This window comes from Meleagris gallopavo, chromosome 4 (assembly GCF_000146605.3).
Source record: "Meleagris gallopavo isolate NT-WF06-2002-E0010 breed Aviagen turkey brand Nicholas breeding stock chromosome 4, Turkey_5.1, whole genome shotgun sequence".
NCBI classification, from domain to species: domain Eukaryota; kingdom Metazoa; phylum Chordata; class Aves; order Galliformes; family Phasianidae; genus Meleagris; species Meleagris gallopavo.
Window position 1 is genome coordinate 29936608 of NC_015014.2, and position 22956 is coordinate 29959563.

Below are 22956 nucleotides of genomic sequence, written 5' to 3' on the forward strand. Positions count from 1 at the left end.
TCTCCCTTACATCTAAAAATCTTAATACAAAGGAGATGAAATCTTCCCTGGAACTTGATTTTTTTTTAATATAATAAAGATGGCAAGTAGAATCAATATAAAACTAATTATTTAGTGGAATAACTCAATTTCAATTTAGTTTAAATGTACAATCTTTTGAAATCTAGTAGAAAAAGAAAGAAAACCAATCAAGTAGTTCAACTACTTTCTTTTTTCAAAGAAACTTGTTCTCATGAGACAAGCAAATTAAGCCATGTCAGCCATCTCCAGTGTCCTTAAAAGGTACTGGAAGACTTCCTTTCCCCCAAAGTGCTGTAGAAGCTTGCCTTTTAATGCTTGATCACTATATGATTAGTGACCTAGGGAATTCTTTGTCTGATTTAACTCGCAGAATTCCCTTTTTCTTAGAAGGAACTTGAGGGGAATGGATCCCAGAAAAATGATGCTGCTCCATAAGAACAAAAATAATAAGTATTTTCATGTCTTTTCCATCTCGAGTGTGGAAATGGTTAGAGATTAAAATTAGATTCAAAAAATATTACCTTTGCTGAAGAGAGATTTTTCTGAGTTTTAGTTTCTGGTGAGATTTATAAGTCAGCAACTGATTTCCCTACTGAGAAGCTCAAAGGCTAAGAGTAGAGACACAGAAAAGGTCTTGCTGGGCACCAGTAGGAATGAATGCTACAGAAAACCTGATAAAATGGCTGTGGCTTGATGAACTAGCCACTAGTAGAAAAAGAAAAAAAAATACAGGATCAGGATGACCTGCAGCATTTAGTTTGATGTAGTACAACACTGTCCATTTACTTCTCCAGTATTTACCTTATCACTTACCCTCTTTTAGTGCTACGTGCACATTACCTATGTAAGTCTTTTTGGTTTGTATACCACTGTTTGAAGATCCATCTGCAGTATGGCAGACAGCTCTAGGTGCTCAAGCTAGTCAAACAACTTTTCTTCAGTTAAAGGAAATGTTAAGAAATGTCATCCTAGTTTCTATGCTTGCTTCAGATTTTTGCAGAGTGGGGGCTCCCTGTCTCATGTAGCTGTGCAGGATGCCTGATTTTTGTCATATATTAATGATCCAAAAATGCCAGTCCCTAGCAGAGATAAAGTCACGGCACATACTTGCTTATATAAAACAGAAGTGGTGATTCTAAAAAGTTGATCTATGGAAAGACATAGACACCAAGTCTAACAATATTGGACATAAGCAATTTAGCAATCTGCCAGCTGGAAGAGTGCAGTTCAGTTTACAAGTGAGTGTAATTGGGGCATATTGTACACAGAGGTTGTTTGGAAGAGGTTAGTATTGAGTATGTGTCCCAGCTCAACTCTTGGGTAAACTAACTAAAAAATCACTTTAGTGATTTCAGTACTAGTCAGTTCCAAAACAAGGAATTTTTCAATGCCATTTGTTGGCTTCTGTAAAAAAAAAAAATCAAATGAAAAACTCATTTGGCTTGGTGGTGGTTTCACAGAAAGAACAGATTTCCAGTCTCTACCACAGCTTCTCATGGGGCAGAAAATTAACATGAAGTCCGGTTCAGTTGGAGACACTTGTTCAGCATTTTGAAAAATGAGTCATGATGCCTGGGTAGCTATCTGTAGAGCAGACCCAGCCGTAGCAAAGCTAAAATTGGAGCCTAGTAATTGTTTGAAATACATGGGACAGGAAACAGATGAGGTGACCAAATTCTGTGTGGACCTGTCCATACATGCAGCACTGCTGCTTGTTAGATGTTTGCAGGAAACATGCTAGGTACGGAGATGAATTTTGAAGGCATGGAACAGTTTATCTTTGTTTACTTGGTAAGGGTTCTGTTCTGTATCTTATAGTTCGGACCTATACCCTTAAAACTATATAAGCAAGAGGAGATGCGGAAAACTTTTAATGCTATTTTCTATTAAACTGGATGTTTCTTTTGTTGGGCAGGTATATTTTTCTTGCTTGTTATTGTAAGAAATATTATTCTGAGAAGTAATGAGGATTATCGTGAGAAAAACTTGCATGCTGACAATGCTGCTGCTTTATTTATTTTTTATTTATTTATTTTTGGAATGTCTTACATTTAGCACATTTGAAGGCTTGAGTATGAACAATAGAAATAGTCGTGATAAATTGTCAGCCTCTTCCAAAGATGCAGGAGTTCTGAAGTTACTGCCAATTGACAGATGGTTTGTCCTTGCTCATTGCTTGTCTTCTTGACATCATTTTTCTGCTCTATGCAAAATTTCCCTTGGTGTGTAGTTGAATTCTTTAGAGAAAGAAAATTATATTTTGCTTCGTCCATTTTCTTGTTCACTGATTTAACTAAATGGAACACCTTCCTCATGAAACAGAAGTTTGATTTATTTTAATAGATTAGAAAAGTATTATGAAAACTGCTGAAGTTTGATGTGCACATTTCTGAAGTTACAAAGATACTAACAATGATATTTTATATCTATTGCTGCAGACTTCTCTATCTGTGTGAATGGCACTCAATACTCAACAGCTGTATTTTTTGCTGCAGGAGTTATGCAACTAATGACAGTATTTTCAAATACTCCAGTGTGAACTTTCTGGCTGAGCAGGCACTGAGTAGGTGGAGAGGAAATCTTTTTAGTTTTTCCCCAATATCATGCAATCTGTTTCAGAACTGGCCTGCTCAAGTGCTGCTTTGATTCTTATCAGTGGAGAATTATGTGATATGGCAATAAAAATTAGCCAAATACTAGTGGCCTATAAATGAAAAAATGCTGATTGAACAAAAAATAAAAATAAAAAAAATTAGTTCTTTGAAGTTGGTGGCTATATTGTCCATCTTCTGCATATTCTCCAGAACTGATTTAGTTGGGTGAGACAGCAATGTGTGAGCCACTTTGTCCATCAAGCTGCTAGGATGCAACTTCATTCTGAGGTTCTTCTACTTCTGGATGGTTCTGCACAGCGAAGACCCTGAACAGAAGTGCCACCTCAACAGCACAAAATGCATAGTATTGCTTTTGTTGCAAGCATCAGAAAGGCAGCCAGCTAGTTTCAAATATTTATTCTCCCAGTAAACAGATATAGCCTGAACTTCACAACAGCTGATACGGAGTTAATAAGATTCTGCTGTTTCTAGCTGCTGCTTTTCATTGCAGTTAAGAAACCGGAATGTATTTGGAAGCATAAAAACAGCTATGTTGGGTTGGACTAAAGATTCCCTCACTATCTCATCTCCGAAAGAGGCAGTGAGTGAATGCCTAAGGAGTAAGAACAGAGTAAGCACAGTTTCTCAGCTACCATCTATGTTTAGGTTTAGAGACACTGCTGGATTGAGTATAACTTTATGTGTTCAGTAACCCACAGGTGGATTGCTGTACAATTTCCCGTAGAGGTAGTATGAAAAGAGAATTTGTCAATGTGTGCATGGTTTAATTCTATTTTGGAAAGGGTAACTCTGCCAACAAATATCTTGTAGGATTCAGCTGGTGTTCAGCCATCATTATGAATGCACACTGTAGTTTTTCTCAGTTTGTCTTAAGAGGTGAGCTGCATAAACAATGCAGTTCCCCACCTTCTTGTACGGAAATTTCCAATCTGTCCCTGGCCTTTCTGGAGTGCACAGCAAGGCTCCTTATCACAGACAGCAGAACAGGTAGATGAATCTGAAAATAGCATTGTATTCAAATACTTGAGGTCTTGAGGTCTCTAACTCCTACAAGCTTCATCAAATTGTTATTGCTTCTAATACTCAGGATATCTGATTTATTTTACATTATTGCCCTTGTGCCTTTGCAAGTGGTATTTTGTATAGTCATTATTTGCTGGCACAAAACATAAGTCCATGCCAGATCACAATGTGTGAATTTCAGCCAGAAAAAAAGTTTGTCTCTCAAATAACAGATACATTTCAACTTTTCCAACATATTAGTCATGTGAAACTTCTGAACAACTTCATCACATACGTCTATTGAAGCTATGTTGTATGTACCTTCTGGTTAGAATCAATTTCAGCAGAACCAGACACACTTTTTGTTGTTTTTTTGTTTGTTTGTTTGTTTGTTTTGCTGTTTTCTAATTGCTGTGTTATTTGTTATCATCCCTTTTAAGGGATTCTGCAGTGGCTTTCTAAGTAAACAAGTCAGCAAGGTCAGTAGATAGACAAAGGCATTGTGGAAGACTGTTTCGTAACTGTAAAGGTATGCCATGTCAGGTAATAACTGTTTTGCTGACAAATAATTGGGTCTAGGCTAAGTTGGTGCTAGTTTTTGGTTTATTTATTTATTTTGGCTTGATTTTATACAGTCTGGAACTTGTAAGTGTGTACATAGAAAGTGCTGATTGAGAGAATCTTCTGACAGTCACATTATGAATGTAATTATAAACTGTTCATATTTGAAGAAAACTTTAGGACTGAACGACTTCTTCCCTCAAGTGTCAAAACCAAAGGGCACATATATTTATTTTCTGTAAAACAGTGGTTGTGTCTGTTTATTTTCTTTCTACACTGAAAAACTTAAAAAGCACAATAGTTGTAAAATACCAGAAGGCCATTACTGATGATAACGAAAATAATGTAGCGCCCTGCAATTCATACGGACATAGTGAGAAGGTGTACTGCCTAACATCAAAGTCAGTTAACTGAACAATATTGTCCATACTGGGCAAAGAGAGGTGCTCGGATGTGAGAGACTGAGACACATCATCCTGATCTTGATGAAATGGGCAGCCCTGAAATAATTGAATGCTAGGTCCAAGTTTAGAAATAAATTCACTTTGTAAAAACAACAAAAACAACAACAAAAAACACCTATTCATAATAAAAAAGACTTCCTGGGGGCAAAGTTAGTTGCATTTTTAAGCAACCACTTTCGATACTAGAACTATCTTTGTGTGGATGGGCTAAGGAAAATACCAAAAAGCAGCTTGCAACAAGATGAAAGGAAAAGTGAATTCTAAAACTGTGGGCTATTCATAGCCCATCTAAATTTAGAATACATTAGTTCGAAGTCTCTGAGTACATTACAAGTTCATCTTAGCCTGACATAAGCTTTTTGAAAATGGTTTTAATATTAAGTAGATTCATGAATGCATAAACTTTAATGGATAAAACATGATTTTTCAGCTGAGAAATTTCAGTTGCAACTGAAAAATGAGTATTTTTCAACTTAATATTTGCAAATTACAAGTAAATCTATCACGTGTAGCCTGTGTTATTTGAGTAACTAGTGAGACCAGTAAGCTTCTTCTAGAATCCAGCTCAAGTTGTCTCTGAGCTGCACTGAATAACAGTGGTGATTCTTAAAACCACACTCTGTTGAAAAGGCTTTTTCTAATTTAAATATGATAGCCTAGACAAAGTAGTCACACAAAACCAAATCCTTTCAAAGAAATTACCTGAAACTAAAGATTCAGTTGATTACCATTTTGAGGCAGAACAAGAGCTGAGGAGTCCCTCATGGAACACAATCATTTTTGTTTCCCTAACACCACCACCACAAGCCTTGAATCTGAGGGTATTCTCCTGGCAGACTGTCTCAGTGCCAGTGGGAACCTTGGGAGGCCTTGTCTGGAGAAGTGTAGTCAGGGTAATTTTCTGTGGACAATGTAAGACAGCATCAAAGGAACATGGCAAAATACGCTGTTGTTACCATATAGAAAGAGTAACAAATCAAAACACTGAATAAAGCAAGGACCTTGCTACTAAAATAAATAATTTTCCATGAGCACACTAACAGTGATGGCTTTCCTTTCTCCCAGTTTCTGGCACCACGAGAGTGTCTCATAGGATCTCAGTTCATATACTGCTGCTCTTGGTTTCTTTCCCTAGTCTCTCTAGATAGGAATTTCTAACCTTCCTGTCATTGTACTAAATAAGCAGTGACCCTGATTCTAATGGCCTCTGAAGGTTATCAGTATGGGGTCTTTAAATAAATTGCAGCCATCCTTGGCAACTACTTTTCTGATCATCATTGTTAAAAGGCAAACATGCTTGCTGTGCATTAATTTAAGTAGCAACAGACCAGCACCAGTCATCTACAAGAGCTCCTCCAAAAGTAATGTCTCCTGTTTTAATATGTTGGCCCACCATGTCAGAGACAGATGGTGGTGGTATGGCAATAGAGGTTGAACCTTCCTGCAGTAATTCCATTCCTTTTTCTTGCTGTGTGACAGACGGCAGCAGAGGGGCTGTCTGACAAAATGGCATCTGACGTGAAAGTGTGCATGAAGCAAAGGTGTGTCTTTGGATAACTCCATTCAGAAAAAATAGCACCTACTGACATACGTTGATGCTTGCTGAACATTTATGATGACCAAAGAAGGAATGTGAGCACAGTGAGGTGGTGGATGCGTTTCTGCAGTGGTGATGGCGACAGCAGGTCACTTCTGCTGGTGCAGACTTTTACCAGTATGCCATGCACGCTCTTGTGTTCATTACTGGTGAAAATGGCTAACAGTGGTGACTACGTTGAAGTGTTTTGTAGCTAAGAATTTGCCCTATCAAATAGTGTTATTGTACTTTTTGTATAAGTTGTCATTTCCATGGAAATAAACAGGAAGCATTACTTTCAGAGCAACCTATTTACTTGAACTTTCTAACACTGCAAGTTTCAAGACCTGTTTCAATTTTTGTCTTTGTATTTTATTTTAATTTTTTTCTGAGATTAAATGCTGTTTTAGATATTCACCGGTTTTAAATGGTGAATCAAGTACACCATACTTGGTACATACAAATACACTTGATTATAAAAACAAAATTGATTGGATTGACTTATTTAAAACAATTTCAGTGTAAATGTCAAAACTCAAATAAATTTTATTTATTTATTAAAAAAAAAAAAAGTAAACCTTTTCTGTAGATTTCTTGGTCTCCCTTCTATCAGTGGTTTCCTTCCTAGCTAGTGGAAGTACACCATTTGTACTTTTCTTCTTTACTGTGAATCAAACATCTTTCCACAAGAGCAGTGAACTCAAGGGAAATAATGTTGAGTGAAAGAAGAATTAGGCAGTAAAATTTCAGTCCAGTACAAAGGTATCTCCTAGAATATTTTTTAGCAAGGAAATGAACGGGATGGTGGAAGAAGGATTAGAGGCCTTCTCTCCAGATGGCCAGGGACAGGCCATTGTCCATCATCCCAGTAACAGCTCTCTTTCTCAAGAGAAGCTCTCTCCCTGCTCTGCGTTTCCATGTGTCTCAAGGTTGTTGGCTCTTTTGCTTGTTTTTATTTTTTTATTTTTAATTCAGAGGTTTCCATGTCATAGGCATACACTAGAAAGGTAGGAGTGCAGAAATCTGGTATGAGTTACTTAATATTCAGTTTTGGCCTTCCTCTCTGTTGCTCTCTCTCACCGCACAATATTAAGGTAAAAATGATTTCATTTTCTCCTCAGTCAACTGAAACATATTCTATTCACTGATGCCAGTAGTGAAATGTATTTTCCAGCTTTAATCAGCAAGTCAAACAATAACACAAATGCTTCCACAACATTTTGCTAAAGGTTCTCTATCTTCAATTGAATAGCAAAGGTTTTAAAGAGCATGTGCTTCCATTTTTGTCATTTGCAGAGAGCATCTATTTAATTTTTTGTTGTTGTTGTTTTCTGGTTTTCATAAGCAAGGTGACTGATAGCTCGTTTGTTCTCTATTTCAGGTTGTGGAGACTAATTTGGTTGCTTTTGACTGTCACTGGATCATTATAAATGAGGTAACTGTCAAGTGAACATTGTTGTGAACTATGAATCCTGTTTTCAGGCTTACAGACAAATATTCACACTGGTCTTGCCTTTGCCATCAGGAAGCAGTAGCTACAACGAAGTTCAGGCCCTGCTGGTGAATATTTAACAGAAAGAGAATGCCAAGTCTTTTGGTTTTGCCATTTTGTCTTACCTATTTTAAACAGAAATGCTTAAATGAATAAATGAAAAATAAACTGAACAAAAAAACTTTCCTACTGAGTACTTGAACTGACAATTTTAGAGGATTTCCTTAAGATCATTTCTCATTCATAATGGATCCTTCTTCTGAAGTGCTTTTGTTTCATTCGTATTTTATTTACTTTTCTTATTTAAAAAAGAAATTAGTAATCCCATCTTTGCCTTTCCTGTAAGTATTCATCTAGAATTCAGTAATGGTTGGTACCCAAAACCATTAATATCAGCAGAAGACTTTTTGGTGGACTCCTGAACCAGGTCATATAGCAAAGTTCCTGAAGGAAAATAAAAGAAAAATGGAGGTCCTAATTTTAAACTGTTAAATAGGTTCTTCATGAACACTTGTCAGCTAAAATATGATAAGTCAGTGTGAAATAGCTCTGCATACAAAAACTTTGGAAAGTGCAGTTGTGCTAGATTTGAAGGCATTCACTTTTTCATTTGTTTTCTGAAAAGTCCAGAATGGCTGAATTCCCTGAGGAGATAACGTTACCCAGTGTGTTAATTGTACATCTCCTGCATATTTTTAAACAAAAGATAGCTTGGATAAACTGCATATGAATTCTAGATCTACTCTGGATTTACTGTGCTCTTCTGTTTTCATACCTTGCTACTAGTTTTTCACTAGTAGTCTAATTCAAAGCTTTTTTTTCAAGGTTATAATAAGTTTTAGCTTTTTTCAGTGAGAACATACTTTGTCCTTCTCCTTTAAAAGAGCGAACTTTAAGCCAACATTCTGTGGAGAGAATTATGCCTCATTAAGTGCTGTGAAGACAACCGAGGTTCAGCAGGAATTATTGCTTTGGGCCCTGCATTTCTCCTGACCAGTAATTTTCTTTGTTCTTCAGCACTGAATGTGGTGGGTCTCTCTGGCTCAGAATCCAACTCTAAGCTACAGAAGGTCACGTGAACTGCACACAGATATTTCCTTTTCTGTGAGATTAAACTAGAAATTATTTGTCATCAGTGGAATATTGAAGTGGAGTTGATGTGTACTCTTCTAAGTTAAGAGTTACTATTTTTTAAAAAGATTCGACCAAAGTCTATATCAGTAGAAGACAGTTGTATGCACCAGTGTCAATAAAGTTCCCAGACAGACTGGGAGTAGGTACTTTCTCTTTTTATACGTCCACTCCTCCACTCTCAGAACCAAAAAGAAAACCAAGAACCATTCCTATTACACATACTTCCTTTATGTTCTGTATTCAGAAATTAGTGTCTCTATGGAAGAAATTTTGCTTTCTGAGCATTGTTGACTGTACATAGGAGTGGATTAAACAGCACAGCAATAGAAGTAGTTACCACTTTAAACTGTCTTCTCTGCTCCAAAACTATTCCTTTCCACAGCTAGTGTGTTGAATGATGTATGCAGAAACACGTGCACCACCCTTTCCGTGCTTTATACTCTTGTATGTGAAATGGGTGGAAGCTGAAATTAAGTTCATTCTAACTAGCTGTGCTAAAAAACATAGTCATTAAAATCTTCTTTGTATCCCATTCAGTCACCCCTGCTGTCATCTGTGGAGGATGTGAACATGTCTAACACCATGCAAAGTTAACTCTTCAGCCATCTTAGCTTAATCTTCTTCTGGACCTAAATTCATATCCCCACTGAAGCAATTTACTGGCAAGCTCTGTTTGTTGACTCTAGCAATTGAACTCAGTGAGGATCCACTCCAACTCAGGATACTCGATTATTTCAATGTTTTCAAAACGCTCAATATTTTGTGGATGTAAAGATCAGATTAGTAATAAAGTTTGTAGATAATGATACGAAAGGAAACGAAAAAATGTTTTGCCCTATTCTTCTTTTAGTTTGTAACTCTATGTTCAAATTAAATAGAAATAGAAATATTTCCTGACTGATGAATGTGACATACTATCACTTATTTATTGCAACATTTTGCAAGTTCAGTATTAAGATCACAACACCATTACTTCAGCAGAAGTGGAGTAATATCCAGGACTTTAGTACATAAAATTGCCGGCTTCACATCCAAAACTAATCCATTCGATATGATTGTCCATTAACTATTGATGACTGTAGTACTTCCATGTGACTGTGAAGTGATCTGAGAGCTCTGCCTGTTTTTCTACAACACAGCTCTTCCATAGTGAACTTAGGTATCCATGGTTGTGTGCCTCTATTAGACATATCACTTCAGTTATTAACTATAACAGTGCTTCTCTTGCACCCAATAAGAAAATTTAAGATACTTTAAAATACAGTGAAAATGCATTGTTATTCGAAATCTATATGTGACAAATATTTCCTTGCAGTAAGATACCACAATAAGCTGTATTTCTTTCCATCACTGCACTCAGCGATTACGGTGTGCTTATTGAGTATAATAATATGGTAGGAAATACCACCTTTGGTTCTGTGATCGTGAATCTGCCTGGGTTTTTGAGGCAACATCTATTATTTTAATTACTTGCTTTAAATGCAATAATGCCTTGAAAAAGTTCCTTAATTTTTATTGTCACATTAGATGCTATTTTAGGTAATACAGAAAAATTGCTTGGAAACTGTGTATCAAAATGGAAATGCATACGTGGGAGGAGGAAGGTTGTTCCTATAAAATGAAATAATTTGCAAAAGCATAATACATCTTATTAGTCCTTCACAAATAACACAAATCTCTTCTGCCTGATCATTGCATTCTGTTGAAAAACCACTCTCCAAATATCTATTTCTCTTTCTTCAGGGCTTGAAAGCAGATGGTACAATTCTGTATTTAAAATTTGTGAGAGTCATAGATTTGAATGTAGTCATGATCAAATATGCCTTTAAAAAAAAAAAAAAGAGAATGGATTTTGCACTCTCTGTTTTTCTGTCTGCTTTTTTTCTTTTTTTCTGCACAGTAGTAAGTGTAACCTTAAAAATCCCAGGGTAGTAAAATATTTCCTTACAACTACTAAATCATTAGTGCACAGTAAAATAAATTTTATTTAGTGGGCCTGAAGAAGGGACACTTGCAGAATGATTTCTTTTTGCTCTTTTTTAATGAACGTTTCCTTTTTAAATTAAAATCAATTTCTGTCTCAAGCATTTTGCTTTGTTAAAAGCGTTCAGGGGCATCTTACTATGCTCAAGGCTGCCACCAGTTCTCCACTATTATTTACTCAAGGAGAGTCTGAAACATTTTACAATGTTTACAGTAACCATAGAAAAGGTAGAAATACTAAAACCACTAAAAAGTATTGATAGGTTTCTATCTGCAATAATATGCACAACTGTGACTAACTGTGACAGTTAAAGTAAAACTGGAACAAGTGCACAGAAAAGCTCATTTTTGTAAGAAGAGTCTGCCAATTAGCCTATGAAAACAAAGATTGAAAGGGTATATGCTCTGTATTTATATATCAAGTGTGAATAAATGTATTCCTCTCAAAGGCTAGAGAGGACAAGTTTGTCACAGAAGCAAATTAGATCAAAAGTTCAGTGAATCAAGTGAGAGAAGAATTAAGATTTGGAATTACCAGAAGCATCAGAGTATGAAAGAACTCCTTCGGGGAGAAGTATGGGAGAGTTTATGGGAAAAGATATAGTGATAGGTTTACCTGTAACAACACAGGAGAGATCTGGAAAAATCCTCAGGATTGCATTCAAAACCTGCTTTCAGATGAATACATGTTTTCCCTTGGAATGGGCTGCTTCTTGACAGGTGCATTCAGCTTGTCCTATTGTGTTTTGGCCCATAAAGAGAAGTAAAAAGCATACGTTAAGCTTGAGCAGCTTAAAATATTCAACCGGATCAGGTCCCTAAATCATAGTTAAATTCCAAGAGCTCAGATAATTTTACATTTGAATGTGTATAATTGACTAACAGTAGCGTTAGAGGTTTGTTTCAACCCTTACATTTTTCAATGGTGACAGTAGGTCAAGCATTAAATGCCACCCCTTTTGAAAAACTGCCTTGTCATGAGGCTGGCTGCACTGCCAGGTCTTTTGTTCAGACAAGTTAGAGCCAATGGATAGAGATACTCTCCACGTGGGACTGATTCACCCTGCTTTCTCCGCATACTCTTGGATTTTTATTTCTCTGTGAAAGCTAAAATCAAATATGATACTTTCCTTTTCCTTTTTCCTCTATCTTATCTGCCTGTTTTTTCTCCATCCTGTCCAGAATCTAAGAAACCTAGGGGCAAGTAATGGGGCAAGTGCTTATGTAGGTCTGGATCTCCCTCAAGACTTAACTTGTCTTGGAGTTTCATCTAGTAATACCTTTCCACCAATTGCTCCTCTTTGGGAAGCGTTGAGGAATATAGAAAAGGTATAGCACACATACTAGTTTGCTCATCTGTGCTCCTGCCAGGCAAGAGTAGTGGTAGCTCAAAGGCCACAAAGGATAGTGGCCATCTTATCCTGCTGTGACCCCTGCCTAAACTCGCTTCAGCCAGCTTGCAGAAGAGGAAGAAGTAGTCACTTCTCTGAAAATCACAAAGGGTGTGTTGAGAACCTTCTGTTAGAAGTAACTTCTGGGAAATAGGGCATGTTAAATGTATGATAAAATCTGGAAACATCTTAACTGAAAGTTAAGATGCATCCACAATAAATGTTGTGGGATCTTTTTCTGCCTTTATTTAGGTCTCATTATAGGATAAATTATTTCCTTTCACATTTTTCAGTTACTCGATGATAAACAGTAATTCTGATCTAAATTTCTCATCTCAAAATAGTATACGCTGCCGTTCAGCTTGGTCTCTAGGTGACCAGTATACTGTCTTGCTTATCACTGAAATATTTTCCTGATACATTGAGATGATCCTCTTACTTCCTTTTTTTTTCATCTGTACAGACCAATGTATTCAAAATTTCAGTCCTTTCTTTACTTATTTGTGGAATAGGATGAAGTGGTAATCTAATTTCTATTCATGTTCTGTTTGGAAAAGGGCAGCCTCTCCTTATTCTGAATTCAGACATTCAAAGAAAGGTTCAGAACTTTATCTTGAGCTTTGGATTTTTCTAGAAAAGCCCACAGAACCAAGCCTAAATTTATACAGGTGTCAACTCAGTTCAACTTGGCCAACTTTGTAATTTTTTTTGACATTTCGTGCTTGTGTAACAGATCATCTGCCATCCTTCTATCATTATACTGTATCCTACTTTGAAGTGCAAATTAAAATTGTTTCCTCTCATACAATAGTTACTTTATATAGTTATCTTAAGTCAGATCCAAAATTCACGAATGAGAGATGATACTGAAGAGTCATTATATAAAAGGCTCATCACTCAGCTAGTGCCAAATATTAAGAAATTGCAAAGAAATACATAGTAAATGGGAGAAGTTGAGTCTGGGTTTGTATGGGATTGCTTTCCAGTTAATCTAAAATCTGAATTTGTGATATAATCAGTAGAACTCACAGCATTTAAAATGATAGTTATTATTCTACTGATGCCTATGTTTCCCCAGCACCACAAGAAAATCACTTTGCTGTGTGGATTCTGTTATTAGTTCCCAGGTGGTGTATATAAATATAATAACCTAAAGTTTAAAGTGAGAACTTTCTAATTAAAATGCACAAAAATGCTGATTACATATTTAAAAAAAAATACTCTTTTAAGACAGAAAAGAATGTTTAACCAGCTGAAAGTCAAAATCTCTTCTAAAGTATTATGTAGCACTGTAGAATTGCTATTCAGAAATCTTTTTTTTTTTTTTTTTAACTGTTAAAACTGTTCTAAGAGTCTTACTGTTACAGATTAGGCATAGTGTGTAATGAAATCAGACTAACTTTGTAAATGCTTCCAGAAAGGACGTAGTTTAAAATCTAGATAAGATTCTTGAACTCTTGTTTATGATTATTGGAAAATATTTTTAAAATTGCATGCTCTTTGCTAAAGCAGTATTTTTTTTAACCTCACAGCCAGCTAAATGATACAAACTAAATGAAAGGACAGCATCTTAAGCAGAGAGAAATCATTATCTATGGTACATTAAAGATTAATCGACCAGAAATGGAAGACATTACAGTGGACACAGCTGATACCATGTGTTATTTTTGTTTGCAGAAAAATTTATATTTCATAAGGAACATTAATAACAGATGAATTCAAAAACTATGACAATCTGTGAAAATGAATAAAAGATTTATATTGTAGTCAAGAGAGCTGAAGTTAAAATTTACATCTCGTATGTTTTTCTTCCAAGCTTTAAAGAAAACAAGTTAATCCCAGTATGCCCAAACCTGTTGTTTCAAACTAATTCATTTAAAGAACATTAACTGCAGCCCCAGAAAATAAATCAATAAATAAATGCTAGGATAGTTGTCTTAACTTTTGAAGAGATGTGCTTTTAAAAACCCTGGCGTCTTTTTTCAATAAAGAAAATTCACATTAGAATCTCTCCACTGGTTTCTTCTAAGAAATAAGGATGCATTAGAACTTTAGAGGCAGGAATGATATAGTGTTAAGTTATAGGCATAACAGAGCAGAAAACTGCTAAATTCTTTCAAAAAGTTAGAAACTAAAAATAGGAAATTGAGAATCAAACATTGAATATGCTGTGGCTGTATGCAAAAGGTATTTTAAATACAGGATGTTAATGGGAGCACCTCAAGAACTTCAACTTATTGGGTTGAATCTCCCAAATTTAACTATCTGTAACGTTTTGGGGTATCAACCTCTGATATTAAGGTAGATTATGGACAAACAATTTAGTATGATGGAAAATAGTTCTACTTTGAAAGGCTGAGCATTTTTATAGATTATTTCTCCTGCTTTGCAAAAAAAAAAAAAAAATTTAGGATTGCCTTGAAAATTGCCAGCTAAGTTATTTGAGTCCTCAGAAACAGCCTGTGTTTATCTAAATACCAGGATTTTATGTATGGGTTGGAGCCAGCTGTGGTTGTCCCTGAGCCCTGCCTGTTCCTGCATTCCCTCAGGGCCACATTTTTCAATGGTGTAAAATACTATGTTATCAAGCTGCAGGAACTCATACTGTATACAGGATTGTTCTTCTGATTTCCTTAACCTGCCTTAAAGTTAATCTTTCAAGCTTAATGTTTCACATATTAATGTGGGTAAATGATGTTCAGTAAATTCCACATTCTTTTTCCAGGAAATATACTCTTAAGAACTGAATAATTGTCAGTACCTTCACAGCACCTAACTAATGCTACTCTTAAAAATACATTGTGCTCTAACTTCCTACTGATTTATACATTATCTTCCAAGAATGCTGTGAAACACTTTTAAGTAAAAGATAGAGGCAAAAGGAAAGGAAGAGGAAACCCAAAATGAAACAACTAAGCCCAATTACATGTACAGAGATTCTGTGAGGTGTAGGCGCAGTATATTTTACAACAATTTTTGCAGTTGTTGAAAGAGTGGTAATCAGTTATTTTAATGAGCTTACTATATTCTTCTTTAATATGTTCTTCATGAGCTATGGCTGAGCTCGGCACTAGCCATGTAACAGTCACACATCTCTTGGTGCTCTCAGTTTATTTTTCATTTATGATGTGCTAGTAAAACGTCTGTATTTTAACTTTTATGCATATTGTTTTCCTTGCCTTGTCTTCCAGGAAATCAGTGATTTGGATGTGCAAGAACTGGTGAGAAGGTCAATTGGAAGGTTAACAATTATTCGACAGACATTTCCTGTCCCTCAAAACATAAGTCAGCGCTGTTTCCGTGGCAACCACAGAATATCTTCATCACTGTGTGATCCAAAGGACCCTTTCTCCCAAAGCATGGAGGTAGTTTACATACTGCTCTATTCCCACCTGGGAACTATCTTTGTAGTTAAGTTCAATGTTATGTTATGTTAACAGCAAAAGGAAAACTAGGGAGAATGTGGGCTCCTTTGAGGGGGAGGTTCTTGTGACGGGAGATGCTGAGAAGGCAGAGATACTGAATGCCTTCTTTACTTCTGTCTTCAGTGAAAAGGCTCTCCCTCAGGTTTCCCACACCCTGGAGGTTAGTGAGAGGGTCTGGGGAATGGGAGACTTCCCTTTAGTCAGGAAAGAAGACGTGTGTGAGCGGCTAGGCAGTACTAAGGTCTCCACAAGTCCATGGGACCTGATGGGGTGCATCCACGTGTGCTGAGAGAGCGGCGGAGGTCATTGCCGAACCGCTCTCCATCATTTTTGAGAGGTCTTGGATAACAGGGGAGGTCCCTGAAGACTGGAGGATAGCCAATGTCACTCCGGTCTTCAAAAAGGGCAAGAAGGAAGATCCGGGTAATTATAGCCCTGTCAGCCTCACCTCCGTCCCTGGAAAGGTGATGGAACAGCTTGTGCTGGATACCATCTCCAGACAACTGGGAGAAAAGGAGGTTATCAGGAGTAGTCAGCATGGGTTCATCAAGGGGAGGTCGCGCTCGACCTACCTGGTGGCCTTCTATGATGCTGTCACATGCTGGGTGGATGGGGGAAGAGCAGTAGATGTAGTCTACCTTGATTTTAGAAAGGCATTTGATACTGTCTCCCACGACATCCTTATAACAAAGCTGAGGAAGTGTGGGATGGACGAGTGGACAGTGAGGTGAGTTGAGAACTGGCTGACTGGCAGAGCACAGAGGGTCGTTGTTAGTGGTGCAGAGTCTGGCTGGAGACCTGTAACCAGTGGTGTCCCCCAGGGGTCTGTGCTGGGTCCGGTCTTGTTCAACATCTTCATCAATGACCTTGATGGGGGGATAGTGGCCACCCTCAGCAAGTTTGCTGATGATACGAAGTTGGGAGGATTGGCTGACACGCCTGAAGGCTGCGCTGCCATTCAGCGAGACCTGGACAGGCTGGAGAGCTGGGCAGTAAGAAACCAGATGAGGTTCAACACAAGCAAGTGTAGGGTCTTACACCTAGGGAGGAATAATTGCATGCACCAATACAGGCTGGGGGATGAGCTGCTGGAGAGGAGCTCTGCAGAAAGGGACCTGGGCGTCCTGGTGGACAACAGGTTGGCCATCAGCCAGCAGTGTGCCCTCGTGGCCAAGAAGGCCAATGGCATTCTGGGGTGCATTAAAAAGAGCATGTCCAGCAGGTCGAGGGAGGTGATCCTCTCCCTCTACTCTGCCCTGGTAAGGTCTCATCTGCAGTACTGTGTCCAGTTCTGGGCTCCCCAGTACAAAAAAGACAGGGATCTCTTGGAAAGAGTCCAGCGGAGGGCCACAAAGATGGTGAAGGGCCTGGAGCATCTCCCCTATGAAGAAAGGCTAAGTGAACTGGGTCTATTTAGCCTTGAGAAAAGACAACTGAGAGGGGACCTGATCCAAGTTTATAAATATCTGAGGTGTGGTGGCCATAGTGGTGAGGCCAGTCTCTTTTCATGGTACGTGGAGACAGGACAAGGGGAAACGGACATAAACTGCAGCATAGGAAGTTCCGCACGAATGTGCATAAGAACTTCTTCACGGTGAGGGTGACGGAGCACTGGAACAGGCTGCCCAGGGGGGTTGTGGAGTCTCCTTCTCTGGAGATATTCAAGTCTCGCCTGGACGCCTACCTGTGCGACCTGGTGTAGGGAACCAGCTTTGGCAGGAGGGTTGGTCTCGATGATCTCTAGAGGTCCCTTCCAACCCCTACAATTCTGTGATTCTGTGATTCAAGATTTTTCCCCAGAGGCTTAGTTAATTTAATGTTTGTTTTTCATGTCCTTTCTGACATGCATTTTAATGGTGACTGGGGAAAGTAGTTGGGTGGGAATGAGCAACAGTTCTGATGGACAAGAACGCATGCACTCCACAATTAAAAAAAAAAAAAAAAGTTAAAGAAAGCCACCTGATCTCCAGGCAGCGTGGTCATTTTGCTACCCTGATCTCAGCCTCAAACATCTTGCCAATAGAAAAGCCTTTACTGGGGACAATATCATCTGTTCCATATCATCTGTTTTAAGTATTTTTGTGGAGGTACCTCAGTCTGTGTCTGTGTTCCTAAAAGGCCTTCATTTTGTAGCTGTCAATTACAAATCCTATCAGTGATTCTGTAAGTTGTAGTTCTATAAATTATAAGAGCCTTCTTATCAGCAAGATCACAATCATGAGCAAGTCTCTCTCTCTCTCTTTCATATGTCTGTTTAGACTTTGTCATTACAAAGCTATGGCAAATAAGAAATGTGAAACTGGCTTAAAATATCTATTTATTTACTTTGTGAAGTCATTTGTAGACTTACAGTAAGATGACTATATTGGCACTGGTGCAGGAGGAGCATACCTGACTTAGCAGCAGAGAGAAAGTTGTGGTGCTGAAAGGAAGGAGTGAAAGAACAGAAAAGAAATAGGAAATTTTTAAAAATTGTTATAAGTTGCCTAAAATGAAAAATGTTAAGGGGGAAGGAATTGTGGCCAGTCTTGCCCTGTTTCAGGTTAGCAATAAAAACCATTGTCTCACTAATTGCTCACAAAATAGCCAGTAATCACCTATTGGTGATATGAAAAGCTTTGGTCATATTATGCTGTACAGTGGTCTTATTAGTAGTTCTAAAATAAATGTTCAATGGATGCACAGAATATCAGTAGAGGCTATTTAGGAGCTGTGTAAAGTCTTTAAAGTCTGTGTCATTCTGTTGTGGCTGCATGGTCCTAGGGAAAATGTTTGGAAGTCCATGGATCATACATAGAAAGTGAGGAGATAATTACATACAGCCACTAGTGATCACAAGGAGCAGTTTTCATGAACTAAGTTACTTACTAGAGCAGTGCAGAAAACAGAAATTCAGTTAATAATCCTTCCAGTACTTGAAGGGAGCATATAAACAGGAGGGGGAATGACAGTTTACAAGGGTGGATACTGATAGGTCAAGGGGAAATGGATTTAAACTAAGACAGGGGAGGTTTAGGTTAGATATTAGGAGGAAGTTTTTCAGTCAGAGGGTGGTTTCACACTGGAACATGTTGCCCAAGGAGGTTGTGGATGCCCCATTCCTGAATGCATTCAAGACTGGGTTGAATGTGGCTCTGGGCAGCCTGGTCCAGTGGTTGGTGACCCTGCATGTAGCAGAGGGGTTGAAACTGGATGATCTTAGCAGTCCTTTTCAACCCAGGCCATTCTATGATAATAAGAGACTTCACATTTTGTTTGTTGCTCACTTCAGCTTAAATTTTATTTCCCCACATCAGTGAACTTATTCTAGGAAAGAAAAGTTCTAGAAATCAAAAATTTGTTTTCTACACATTGGTAAGTTCCCTTTAATGTGTTAGGTGGGACCACATTACACCTTATGCTATTCTTCTTGATCAAGAATAGACCATAGCTATTCGATCGCTGTAATCTTCCTTTGAGGCCTTCATTACATTTCCGTTCAAAGGAATTATGGAAGTTTGATTTAAATGTTTGCACAGTTCAGTTTCTATGTTCTTGCTTTCCCCAAGATGGCTGTCCTTCATTAGTAGCCAAGTGAAACAATGATAAACAGTGAAAGGAAGTATCCCCTGTGTCTTCATATGATGCACAGAATCAAATAGCTTTCAGGTTTGTTAGGTGTTTCTTTGTTCTCCTCAGCAATATTATAAATTAATTTCTATTCCAGTGGGAAGTTGGAACAGTTTATGAATTGAAATTCTAATGCTTTTCTTATGCCACTGAACTGTGACTAATCAAAAATATTCTTTGGAAATCATGAAGGAAGATTTTTTTTCTTCCCCCTCTCCCCCCGAAAATACTCCCCCTAAAGGCTGTGTGAATAATTAATTTATTTCAGCACCTTAATTAAAATACTGAAAAAGACCATGGTAAAGGTCTCTGGGATTGTCCTACTCATAATGGCAGTTCCTATAAATCTGTGTTGCTTTGTGAGCCTCAGAAAGCACAGGAAGTTTGCAAAGTTCATTATCATAATTTTGTCTAAAAGCCCTGTGCAACAGTCAAAAGATAAGTAAAATAAGTGTAGTTAATCCAGATAAGTCACTTAGTCTCATTGCTAAAGAAATGTGGGGTTTTTTTCCTATAATTTGGAACAAAAATTCATATCTGGTTTCTGAATTACATCAACGGGATGTTAACCAATTACATATGGCATGGTAATGCAAGTGTCCAGACGCTAGTCTGAGAGATTCAGAATAGATTAAGTATCAGTAATGGATACCAAGCAATGAATTAATTGTCCCAGTAAATATACATGGAATTGAATAAAAATGTAAAGTGACTTTAAATTGCAGCCCTACTGTGTGTGTGTCAATACAGTTACTAATGAAGTATAGTCTGGCAGTGGAACGGAAGAGTGATTTTGAGATCCAGAAATTAATTGTAGTGTCTTTATCATTTTATTATCAGTGATTGATTGCTGTAAATGTTAAGCTGTACTATTAGTAAAAGAATAACAATGCTTAATAATTGCTAAACTCTGTACCCTTGAGCCCTATTAATACTTGATGAAGGACTAACTATATTTCTCTTGGATTAGTAAGTGCATTCTTCCTCATGAACTGTGAAAACAGTCTTCCATTCCCATGATGTTAGGTTCTGAAAACTACCTTGAAAGCAATGTCATTTTCTTGGGAAATGATGACTTAGCATCTGTAGCCCTTCATTTTCCAGTTTAGTCTTGTTAGCAAGCTTATTGCCTGTTCTCTCTAGAGATTTTTTTTATTTTTTTTTACTTTTGGTGAAGGCATATTTAAAATAAACATGTCTCATAGCATAGCAGTAATTCCTCTTTCTCCCACTAAAACAAAAGTCCCCTTGCTGATGATTTCTTTGGGGAAATATGGATTTAACTGAAAGGCTTTGAATATTTTATAGTTCTAGGGAATAAATAGGTAAATCATCCAAGTTATTTTAAAAATACTCAATTAATCTAAACTCAGATCCTCTGTCCATACTTCTAATCCTGTCATGCACAGTTATGCCTAGCCTATGCATCTGCAGGGAAGCAAATTAATTCCTGTGTGAATACTGAAATGGAAATTGTCAGAACCATTGGTATTATGGAAGGAGTCCGAATAAGAATTAAGAGCCAAATATCAGAAACAATGAGTAAAGTATTACTGTCATTTAAAGAAAAAGATATATGTGTATATAAAGATCATAAGATCTCTGCATTTCTGATTCTAACAACATGGAGTTGAAAAGGCAGTAGGGAATCCTGGGAGTTTGTTGGGAGGAAAAAAGCAGACCATTAGATGTCCTTCAGTAAGACATAGAGGGCAAAAATATTCTGGCAAGGTGGGCAGGCTGATCACCTCCTTCCTTGATGCTAGGCCAGGGAGGAATCTGTTGTAAAAAACCTTTTTGTGAAAACTGTACAGAGCAGATTGCAAATGACAAAAAAAAAAGGTATATGGATTGGGTTGGACAGGAAGAGAGGTGCTTTTTTTTTTTTTTCTCCCCATTTTAAGTCAATTTGCCAAGCAGTGTCTCAAATCTTCAGCATTATTGTGTTTCCTTGGCATTTATCCACTCCTAATAGCTGTGAGACTTTCCCAATCTTTGGATATTTTCAAGAAGCAGAGTAAGCGTATTCTCCACAAAGTATAAGAATTTCCTGTTGTAAGGACCCTTAAAGGCTTTGAGCAGAACTGCTATACGGAGGGACCTTCACACAGAGCAGTCATCCTATTCCACAATTCTAGAAAATGTCTTTTGGCATGTCTGATGGAGAAAAAAAGTAAATATATATCAGCAACTGTGGCTCAGTTAGGAAATTGCTGATGGCTAATTTGTTTTCAGGGATTAGAAACGCTCTATAGCTCCATTGGCAGTACAGCTGAGGAAACAGAGCTTCCCTCAATCACCGCAGGAGGCCCTATGGCTTCAAATGACCAATAGATTATTTACAAATAGTATTCTCATAGGTCCTTCTCAATTTTGAACGTTGTCTCTTACTGAGCACTTGCATTCAGGAGCACTGATGTCTGGGGTTTTTTTTTTGGTACTGAAAGGAATTAATAGCCATTGCCAAATGCCCTGATACGAAATGCTGTAAACTTCACAACTGGAGGGCAACCGTACACAGAGGAAAGATTTCACTGGGTCAGATTTTGTACAGTAAATTGCCTCTATTGCAATTGCCTGAAGAAAAAAAATAACAAAAAAGAAAAAAAAATACTAGAACGATTTATTTTTAATTTTTCACAGTGGCTGCTTTTTAAAAGAACAGACAGCCTTAAAAAGAATTTGATGGTGTTCAAAATGTCTAACAATGGAAAAAATGAAAGTTCCAGGCATCTGGATAAAAGAAGTATGCTGATTCTCACAAGTGGGGCTTTTAATCCTTCCTGTAGCAGCAATTGGACTACTTGTACTTCATGTGAGTGTAGTTTGTTGCTGCAAATCAATTGTAGCATTACAGCCCACAGCCACTGTTTCTACCAGAGCCAAAGAGGGGACATTTTTACTCTTGCTGTTTCTTCTTAATACCAAATAAGTCATTTAATTACCAAGGGATTATAGGTGAGGCAAAATAAATGACAAATTCTGGCCGCTGTCAGGAGACCACAAGTAATGTGCTGTTACTCCATTTATGTTTTTACAGATTTCCAATCTGTACATATATGACACTGTCCTTCTGCTAGCAAATGCCTTTCATAAGAAGCTAGAGGATAGGAAGTGGCACAGCATGGCCAGCCTGACATGCATTAGGAAGAACTCAAAGCCCTGGCAAGGAGGACGATCCATGTTGGAAACCATCAAGAAGGTACCTTTTTCTGTACTTCATCATCATTGATTTTTTAAATACCTGCATTAGTATTTACTTCTCAGATGTGTAGTATTCTTACTCAGTACTAGTGGTGTTTTTTCAATGCAAAAGTTTTTATATGATCTCAATATCTGAATGAAACCTCCTTAACTGTTTTTCATGTCATCCTTGTATATTGTTTTTTCACCAAAAGTAGCAAACACTACTAGAGACTAAAATTCCATTGAAAAAATATTGCAGATTAGAAGGTAAAGCTGAAAAATGTACTAGATTTACTGTTTATGGCAGAAAAAAATTGATAATTACACTCAATTGATGTTCTGTGAAATTTGTTGTTGCACTGCTATTGAAATTAATATAGTGGAATAATAGAAATGAAAGTAAGAAGTCTGAAGTCTACATCATGTCATTACAGAACATTTTCTTACAATAGGCTAGGCAATGCTTTATCCAGTGTTAAGCTCTCACTACTTCTCTG

General features: G+C 37.4%; 1 protein-coding gene across 1 annotated transcript in view; it reads left to right on the forward strand.

The window, feature by feature from the left end:
* LOC100541293 (glutamate receptor ionotropic, delta-2-like) overlaps positions 1 to 22514 on the forward strand; it is a 58591-nt gene extending 36077 nt beyond the window's left edge. Inside the window, exons 3-5 of the mRNA XM_031553269.1 lie at positions 7621 to 7674; positions 15431 to 15604; positions 22314 to 22514. Of these exons, the coding sequence (XP_031409129.1) occupies positions 7621 to 7674; positions 15431 to 15604; positions 22314 to 22505 (420 nt within the window). The 3' untranslated portion in view covers positions 22506 to 22514. The remainder of the gene's footprint in view (positions 1 to 7620; positions 7675 to 15430; positions 15605 to 22313) is intronic.
* The last annotated feature ends 442 nt before the right edge of the window (positions 22515 to 22956 follow it).